We start from the raw sequence: 10,254 nt of genomic DNA, 5'->3' as shown, positions 1-10,254 counted from the left end.
GTACTTACTTTTATTGCCAGTTATTTATACAATAATGGCTGTATGTGGGGATTTTTTTAAAGGACAGAAAATCTATACTGCTTTAAAGCTGCACACTGACTACTCTAAAGTACATTGAATTTTCATTTCTATAGTATTGTCTCTTGAGAACATATGATAAAATGGTGCCTGAAATGCAAAGAGTGTACTCAACTTTGTGAGATACTGTATATCTGAAGGTAGAGAATTTATACACCTAAATAAAACAAATGGTGTTTATTCATTTTCTTAATGAGCATGAAACTGACAAAGAATGGCAGGTTTGTAATAATGTGCTTAAGCTTGAGCATTTGTGTCAGGCCATATCATGTGATATTATATACCTCTTGTAAAACTTCTGGGCAAGTAATTACCATAACATGCATTTCTGGCTGTAATATATAGAATTGGCTGTTAATCAACATATGCATTTATTAAGTATCATTTTTGTTGAAAAGTGATTTTATATTTAACTTTACTCATATGGTTCATTTTTAGGGTTGATGGAACCATTGCAAGAGTTCAGCAATTTATGACACTGGCACTGCAATGTGTTTTTCATAAACTGTAAATTGTTAGACGTTTGAAGTTGTGGACTTTGGGAAAAGTACTGAATGCTTTCAGATTTGCTTTTCACACTCACTGTGGCAGGAAAAACAGGTAGAGGTCCAACCAGTGTCTTCAATTGATGTGAATATAATACTGGCCCTCAGATGGACTTCCTGTTTATGTTAATACAACTTCAACATGCCAGACATTCAGATGCTTTCCCTGTTCCTTCACTTGTGCCAATCAGCACTCCCAAAATGAATAAAGAGGCTTCTGAAACAGAATAACATGATGTGCATCTTCATCAGCATGTAGAACATTTACTGGAAGAGAGCTGAGGTAGTAGAAATTAACTATCACAAACAAGAAACAAAAGCCTCTGTGTTGGATTCAACAGACAGGTGACGCTGGATCATTGTAAATAGACCCAAGAAAAAAAAGGATTTACTCAGATTTTTACTCATGTGCAAAGACTCTCACACACACATACACACACAGACACACACACACACACACACACACACACACACATGCACTCACACGCACACACACATATACCTACAGTCATTCAGACAAACATTCTTTATATGTGTGTGATGTCAGAGGCCACAAAGGATTGGATGTGTGTGTGTGTGTGTGTGTGTGTGTGTGTGTGTGTGTGTGTGTGTGTGTGTGTGTATGTGTGTACAGAGAGCAAGAAGTGCAAGAAGTGAGAGAGAGTAAAAGGGAGAGATTGTGTCAGAGGGGTGGGCTCGGGTGTTTTATATAAATACAGGGACCTGATGAAGGTATATGTTTTAAAGGGAGGAGACAGCCTCTATGCAGTGCTGTGGAACTTAAGATAGCATTTTTGCAACAAGAATTTAGACTGGAGTAATATACAAGCCCTACAATGTACAGCCACACCGGTAAGAAATGTTTCTGATTATATGGATAAAAAAGTTGTCTGGAAATGTATTTAAACCCTAAAGCATGAATAATGGTATCTGAGTGTACAGAATAGTATACATTTCAGGAATTAGGGTAATTTTTTTGTCTTAATAGTAATACGCTTAATATAAGTAATCAAAGTCTAAAGTCTATTAGTACAGCTAGCACTACAGATATTATTATCAGGTAAATATAGTATCAAACTTAAAGAGAGAACTGTTAGCTATATGACCAAAAACAAAGTTGGCCTCAACCGCTAAAGAGCCTGGACTCTGTTTCAACAGCATTATGCTTAATTGCCTCATAAAAAACATCTGCAAAATGAATCATAAAACCCAGTGACATAACTACAGAGGCATTAGCTTTATAGTATAATATGGCAGCTTGTGATGGCAGTGTAATAAAATACTCGGAGTAATAATACATATGTTTGTTCATTTCAGTGGTCTGTGTAAAGGAGGATTGGTTTTGCAGTGGTATACATTGTATTGAATAAATACACTTCTACACCCTTAGTTTATGGAAGTCAGACATCTCCAAATAACAAGAGTAGGAGGTGTTTCTTTGAAACCCCTGTGGTAACAAAGTTATTACCCTTGTGGTAACCAAGTGCATGGAGACATTTGGCACACCCTGTATATATTTTTTTGCTACACAGTTTTGCCTTAAAATGTAAACATATATTTTAAAGGTCTTACAAAACCAATATAAATTTTACAAGATGATATTCAGCTTGTAAAAATTATATTGTTCGAAGACCTTGAAAATATATGTTTAATGGCAAAATTGTGTATACAGTATGAAATAATATACAGGGTGTGCCAAATGTCTCCATGTCCTTTTTTTTTTTTTTTACAAAATAATCTTATTTGCAAAACATCTTTGACATGATTGACAATTCTTAGTAAACACCCACAGAGCTATTTATCCCAGTTTTGAATCAAAGTTTGGCAACAGTGTTATGTCTGATGTGCTTACCATGTTTTCTGTTTCACTTTATCTCAACCTTGTGACAGCTTCCCAATTCAGCCTTGAGAATGATTTCAAGTTCTTTCTTCTGTCAAAGGCATTCGTATAGGCTATCTGAAATATGCATATATAAATTAACTAAGTATGAGAAAACTTGTTAATTTTTTGGGTTTTTTAAGACACTCTGTATATCCAATATGTTAAAACTCTGAATCAATTGTCTAAAGACATTTTTTTTTCCTGTACTAACACAGCCTTCATAATACATAGCAAAATGTACTGTTCATATGTTTGTTCATTTTCTGTTGAATGATTTTTTAAAAACTGAATATATAATGTTTGAGAAGCTTTTAAAAATCAGACTTAAAGCAATCTAAAAGGAAAAAATATTTTCCTTCCATAAAGAAATAGAAAGAAAACTCGTCATTGTGTAAAGTAAATTTGCACACAGAAAATAAAATTGTGTGAAAAGCTTTTTCAAGAGTTTTAACTCTTGAATTATTATTATTATTTTTTTTTTATTTTAAATAGCATTTTGAATTTAAAGACACAAAGCCTCTCCTGTTACTAAGACATCTTTTAAAATGCCTGTTAAATTCCTGTGTTTTTCTCACAACTTGTACCTACTTTTCTCCTCCAGCCGTGTTTCGAGGGGTGGACCTGCAGTTCAAGGTAAATAACCGTGCCCACCACACAGAAGAAATAGGCACTGAGCGGCTGGTTGTGCGTCGAGGACAACCCTTCTCTTTGCTCCTGCTTTGTACAGATACCCCTCCACTGCCTCCACATCACCAGCTCACTCTGGTCCTCACACTGGGTCAGTAATACCACTGAGTACATCTAGACTCTAGATTCTATTGACTCTTAGATTCTAAAGTAACTAACACTGAGTGCTAGAGGCTGTGGTTTGATATACAAGGGAGGAAAAGAACAAGCCTTTAGAGTATTGGATTAGAGTACAGGATGTAGTAAGTGTAATTATATAAGGTGGGGAGGCAGGACATTATTAATAACAGTGCAACTGCAAACAAAATGACATTGAGACAAATATGCAGATGTATCTAGTTATCTAGTTTCAGTTTATTTAATACAACTGATTTGTTTGTTAGCTACCAGGTTTTAAGAAAATTTTGCGAGTGCATGTGATACAAATTACACAGCTGTAATGCCATAGATTATGCAAAGGCCTGCAAACTAATGGAACTTTGGTTTATATCCGACAAATCTCAAGGTCCTGTGAACGAGCCACGACAGGTTCTTTCTGATATATATTGTTATTTTACAAATTTGGTGTTAAATAATTTTTTTTATTATTCTGTGCCTTCAAATCATCAAGGTGTATGTGTGTGTATGTATTAATAACTATGTCAAGTAAAGTTTATTTATATAGTGCTTTTCACAATGGACATTGTCTCAAAGCAGCTTTACAAAATGTAAGAATTAAGGTGAATGTTGTGTGTTTATACCCGATAAGCAGCCTGTGGCAAGGAAAAACTCCCTTAGATGTTATGAGGAAAAAACTTTGAGAGGAACGAGACTCAAAAGGGGAACCCATCCTTATTTGGGTTTCATTTGTTTGGAGTTTCTTCACAATACAAATATATATATAGGTGAGTGTTTGTGTTCTACAGGTGCTCGAAGGGAAGTGGTTATAAGAGTTTCAGGTTCGAGAGCATCTCATGGTCAGTGGTGGTTTAGTCAGCAGACTGCTCAAAGTGAGGTGTTGCTGAGGGTTCATAGCCCTGCCGATGCCCCTGTGGGTAACTACAGTGTCACTGTTCTCTTGCTTTCCTCTGAGGGGCACATCGTAGAGCAGAGTTCCTCTCATTCCTTTTACCTTCTTTTTAACCCCTGGTGTAAAGGTGTGTAATTTTTCTCCATTTTATAGTTTTATTATATAATAGGTTATAATAAATCATGATTATAGCAACTTTTTGATTATGATAATTGTGATGATTATAATGAAACATTTATGTCTGATTTTACCTTCTATTTTGTTAATTTTTTATACCACAGCTGATCCTGTGTATTTGCCTGATGAAGAGTATTTATGGGAATACATCCTAAATGAGAATGGCATCTTGTACCAGGGTTCATGGGACCAAATTACCACTCTGCCCTGGAACTTTGGACAGGTAACGCTTTCCTCCACAATATGATCAGTATGATCCTTAACAGTATTAAATTCTTGTCATCAGAAACTGATTAAAAAAAGGACATCATGACAATGTAAATTTCCTATTGGGATGAATAAAGTATCTATCTATCTAAATGCATAAACAATATGGTTAAGTTCAAAGAATGTATTAGTTTGCTAGCGTTTTAAATCTGCCAGGTTGAATAAACTAGAGGTCAAAGCTGTCACCGAGATACTTTATATGGCTAGGACAGCTGACAGGAGAGATGGATATATGACTTTTTTTATGGTGGTGGAATCTGCGGTTGAAATCAGCAGTTAGATGGAGGAGTGTGCGAATTGTAGCAGCTGTGTGCCAAAAGAGAAACAGGGGGCTGGTCAGCCTAGGCAATCTTTCTGCCTGGATGTCAAACATTTCTGCTCAAGATGTGTGAGAATGTTTGCCTGCCACTCCCCCATTGTCATCCCAGTAAAGACAAGGGATAAAGGAAGAAACAAAGGCAAAATTGGAACCTAGCTGGAAATTATAAAACAATTTCACTCTTCTACCACAGAGGCCACAGGTTAAACAAATGTTGAAAAAAGTTGAACAAAATGTTAATTTTATAACCTCTGTATTCTCTCTGTCTAGTTTGAAAACGGTGTAATGGACATCTGCTTTGAGGTACTGGATAATTCCCCTGCTGCACTGAAGAACTCTGAGATGGATATCATTAAAAGAGCAGACCCTGTTTATGTTAGTAGGATGATTACTGCAATGGTAAGGCAAAGGTCTGGTTAGCCCATGAACTTATTACTCTCTATTTCGATCTACTTTTTCTGATTCCACTAAGATTGTTGACAATGGACAACAAGATGAAATAAATACTGATGAAAATATTCATATTAGAGATTTCAGAGAATAACACTGTAGGCCAGATAGTATCTCCAAGGGTAATGGTTTTAATGGGAAAATGCATGTGTTTGTGACAGGTAAATTCAAATGATGATCGCGGAGTGATATTTGGACGTTGGGATGGTGAGTATAGCGACGGTGTGGCCCCTACACGGTGGACTGGAAGTGTTCCAATCCTGAGGCACTGGAGTGAGGGAGGGGCTCAGCGGGTGCGTTATGGCCAGTGTTGGGTTTTCTCTGCTGTAGCCTGCACAGGTAAAGAAATAAATTGTACCAGAGAAAAGTCCTTTTTACAGTCTAAATAACTACGTCATAGTCATTTTGTTTGCTAATTGCATATACCTTGCCTTATACTGTTGAAATCAAATCATGAAAATTGATTTTAAACTCTAATGGGTTAGGTTTCAGTGCTTATCATTTGACCTTTGCAGTACTTCGCTGCTTGGGTATTCCAACACGATGTGTCACAAATTACACATCAGCCCATGACACTGATGGTAACATTAACGTGGATTGCCTGTTTAATGAGCAACTGGAGAGCGTATCTGAAGGCAGGAATGACATGATCTGGTAAAGCACATGCTTTATGGTACTTTGTCCTTTCAATCTTAGATATTCTTAATGTGTCTGACCTTTCTTGAATTTTTTCCAGGAATTTTCATTGTTGGGTGGAGTCTTGGATGAGCAGAGAGGATCTTCCGAAAGGTTATGATGGATGGCAAGTACTTGACCCCACCCCACAGGAAAGAAGTGAGGGTAGGTTTTAGCCCCCTTTTTAACAGGTAACTCCTTCACACAGTTAAACACATTTCATTGCAAGTCCAAGGTACTGTATTAATTTTCTCATTAGCTCAAGGCATTAAAAAGTGTTTTTTAAACAAATCAATAAAGAGGTACTTTCAGCTTTTAAAAATTGGCATGAAAACTGGACCTTTTCACAAGATCACAAGTGTTAACTCCTCGTTTATCAAGCAAAAGAAAAACAAATGTTAGAAATCTCTGGCTTCTAACTCTTGGAATTAGAAAGATATAATGCTGCAAAAAGGCACATCACTGTGTGCATGGGGGATGATCACTACTTTAACTTAACTAGTGAAACATAGTGGAACCTAGTAGAGCAGATAACAGCAGATTTTTAATATTTTTTTCCTCCACTCCAGGTGTATACTGTTGTGGGCCATGTCCGGTGAAGGCTGTGAGAGAGGGCGAGGTGGGAATCAAGTATGACGCATCATTTGTGTTCTCGGAGGTGAATGCAGACATGGTATACTGGATTGTTCATCAAGATGGGGAGAAATCAAAAGTGTCAGTGAACCGCTCAACTGTGGGAAGAAATATCAGCACTAAAAGTGTATACGGAGACTACAGGGAAGACATCACTGCTAACTACAAATATCCTGAAGGTATTTTATTTAACAAAAATGTTATTTATTAGTCTGCATTGTAATAGCTTTCCTCTACAAGTGCAATGTTCTTGTCATCCAATCTTCTTCTTTAGGTTCCTTAATGGAGCGAAGGGTTTATGAAAAGGCAGGGAAACAAGTGGCAAGTCAAAATGGACAGCCAGCCAAGCTGGAGCTGCTCATCAAGCATGCCCAGGCCATTCATGGAACAGACTTTGATGTTATTGTGGAGGTGCATAATAATGGTGGAGAAGACACATTTGCAGACCTTATGGTCACATCTAATGCTGTCACATATAATAGTCTCCATCGGGGAGAGTGTCAGAGGAAGACTGCTAAACTCACAGTGCCAGCACAAAAAGGTAGGTAAAGTTAAGTGGGTGTGTGAAAGACTAAACAAAGAATAAAAGACAGAAAATTCTTGTAGATATGTAATTGTTTATGTTAAATAATTTTCTTTACTCCATCATTTACTTATCAGCTCATAAAGAAGTGATGAGGCTTCGGTACGATCATTATGGAGCATGTGTATCAGAGCATCACCTGATCAGAGTCACAGCACTCCTCCAAGCCAGCAATGAGCAAAATGCTATTCTGCAAGAGGTCAACATCCCCTTAAAAATGCCCAAGCTCCATATTAAGGTAATGTACATAAAATGGTAATGATTGAATTAAATAAACACTACTACATGAGTAGTATTCTTAACTTCAGTGTTATATTTCAGATGATTGGAGAAGCAATGGTATCTCGTAAACTGACAGCACGCATCTCCTTCACAAACCCACTGCCCATTACTTTGACAAGAGGAATGTTTACAGTGGAGGGGGCGGGGCTAACCGGAGCACAGGAAATCCAGGCTCCGTATGTATAAGCTTGTCATCACTGATCCATATATGCCAGAGGTTTCTGTATACCTATTATTTTATAGTAAGAAATATTGTTTATAGAATATGGATACTACGTAGATTGGAGCAAATAAAAAGTGAACTGGTGGCTATCAGCCCCTATACTTTGCCTACAACATTTCTTTCTTTATTCCCCTGACAAGCAAAATGTTCTCAGTGTTACAGGACAGGAAAGCACAAATCAAGATTACTATAAATATGAGACCTCGATAAATAGCTGCCAACTAGACACCAGCACAAACATTTACCAACCTCTAATATGGGCACAGTTATCTTTAAAGCAACATACCCTAACCTCGTTTTGGTATTTACTGCATTCTGGTATATAGTAACTGTCTGTTAGGATTATTTAAGTCTCTAAGTATAATTGTTAAGTTAGGTAAAGTATGATAACCTGAATAAATTATGAACTGTTATGAGTATTATAGACATTATTATGGTATAGAATAGCCTTTATTTGCCACATATACATTACAGTGAAACTCTTTCTTCACACATCTTAGCTTGCTTGAAAGCTGGGGTCAGAGCGCAGGGTCAACCATGATACAGCACCTTTGAAGCACAGCGGGTTAAGGGAATTGCTCAGGGGCCCAAGGGCGCAGCTTGGCAATATTGGGGCTTAAACTACCAACCTTCCAATTAGTAAACCAGCACCTTAATAACTAAGCTACTACAGCCCCACTGGGAGTACGATAGCAAATGATTAAGATATTTTCAATTAAACTTTTGTAATTATTAACAGGACAATGATTACATTTTGTTCATTACCAAGTCATGTGTTTGTCCAATTAAATGCTCTCTTCTGAAGATGAGTGTTGCTCAACAGTAGTAGTTCTGAAGCAGCAAAATGGTTTGCATATTGGTCTGTTTGTCTTCCCTCACAATATTACTTTTATTAGCCATTCCTTGGTTGAGGAAAAAAATTATTGGAGTTGATTAGAGTTTATTGATGTTGTGGAAGAACATTTTAAGAAATAAAAGACTTATACTGATATTCATAAAAGACTTATATAAGCTTCTTATATTTGTTGAGAAGCTAAAATAATGTATAGTGAGATTCACTGTACCTGTGATTGTCTAATTTATTTTTTCTGTTCTTAACAGGGGTAATATTGAACCTGGAAAAGATGTTGTAGTGAAATTCTCCTTCAAACCAATGCGAGCTGGCCTAAGGAAGCTGCTGGTTGATTTTGACTCAGATAAACTGAGAGACGTTAAAGGTGAAGCCACCATAATTGTTCAAAAGAAAATATCTGACAATGCTTAAACAACTTAGACACATCATTCAGTACAATTCAAAATGATTCATGAAATCAGAAGAAGCTTGGTGCAGCTACAAGAATACATGCCGACTTCTTAATATTTTACATTTTTGCATTTTACGAGTGTTTTATTTTATAACAATGGCTCAAATAATAGCTTATTTATAAAAACTTTATAAAGACAACACTTTGAATTTGCTTCTTAATAAAAGTTAATGAAATAAAGTTAATTAATGGCAGATAAAGTCTGCAGCCTGAGCAGTGAATAGTAATCTTTTTGTGTCACAATAATTTTTGGGTAAAATATAATACTGTATATCTGTTATGAATGTCTGATTATATATGAATCAGCACTTGCACTTCTTTAATCTTCTCTGGCCCTCTTCATCTCTCTCATATCTGTGGAACTTTATATGTTACTGATTTTACTTGTTTCTGTTTAATACATATCATTTTATTGAACCATTTTGCCTTGTGTTGTCACTTTGTTTGTCTAAATAAGTTACTGGAAGAAAGTACATCCTTTTTTAGTTCTTTGTTCAATTATCAGGGTCTAGATGACAACTATATGTTTCTCAGCAACTGCTCTAAATCACCACTCTAACCACTGGTAACAATAAAAGCAGTAGTTATTTCTTTCCCAAAAAAATTAAACCAACATTTACAAACTAGGTGGAAAAATAATAGTACACCATATAATTTAGTAACATGTAGGAGCACATTTTGCAACAATAACTTTAAGTAAATGTTTTCTGTAGGCATTTATCAGACACAAGTATATATATTAGTATAATATTTAGTAGTTTGTTGAAGTTTGAGGGTAGTCATTTATGCACAGTTCTCCTAACACTTCAATTTGTCAATCACTTTTGTGCTGAATGAGTTTGGGGTGCAGTTTAAGCTGCTTAAGATGGCTTGATATATGTTTAAATATTCTGGTATAAACTGATGATTGCAAGTTTTCCAGGTCCTGTGACTATAAAACAAACTCAAATCATAATCCGTTTACCACCATGTTTGCCAACTGGGATGAGGTGATTGTTGTAATATCCTGTGTTTGTTTTTTGTCAAATATGATGACGAAATGTGTCCACCTTGGTATTATCAGTTTAAAGAATATTGCTTTAGGGCATTTGTAGCTTATTGCACCTATTTTCATAAACATCAATGAAAGTTAAAAATGTT

The 10,254-nt window shown here is 36.1% G+C and overlaps 1 protein-coding gene across 1 annotated transcript; it reads left to right on the top strand.

The window, feature by feature from the left end:
* The first annotated feature begins 1,350 nt into the window (after positions 1–1,350).
* On the top strand, positions 1,351–9,531 carry tgm2l (transglutaminase 2, like). The gene is made up of 13 exons (XM_046864576.1): positions 1,351–1,475; positions 3,107–3,283; positions 4,098–4,328; positions 4,483–4,601; positions 5,235–5,363; positions 5,576–5,753; positions 5,930–6,068; positions 6,151–6,254; positions 6,659–6,901; positions 6,997–7,263; positions 7,383–7,543; positions 7,627–7,763; positions 8,912–9,531. The coding sequence occupies exons 1-13, from the start codon at positions 1,460–1,462 to the stop codon at positions 9,072–9,074; spliced, it is 2,064 nt and encodes a 687-aa protein (XP_046720532.1). The 5' UTR covers positions 1,351–1,459; the 3' UTR covers positions 9,075–9,531.
* The last annotated feature ends 723 nt before the right edge of the window (positions 9,532–10,254 follow it).

This window comes from Silurus meridionalis, chromosome 13, assembly GCF_014805685.1.
Source record: "Silurus meridionalis isolate SWU-2019-XX chromosome 13, ASM1480568v1, whole genome shotgun sequence".
Taxonomy (NCBI): domain Eukaryota; kingdom Metazoa; phylum Chordata; class Actinopteri; order Siluriformes; family Siluridae; genus Silurus; species Silurus meridionalis.
Note: the sequence above shows the minus strand (reverse complement) of the source record. Positions and strands in the feature narration are given on the sequence as shown.

Excerpts from the sequence above, each read along its gene's own strand:
- tgm2l (XM_046864576.1), top strand. Across the intron at positions 3,284-4,097 it reads CACTCTGGTCCTCACACTGG|GTGCTCGAAGGGAAGTGGTT; the intron begins GTCAGTAATACC and ends TGTGTTCTACAG. Across the intron at positions 5,754-5,929 it reads CTCTGCTGTAGCCTGCACAG|TACTTCGCTGCTTGGGTATT; the intron begins GTAAAGAAATAA and ends TGACCTTTGCAG.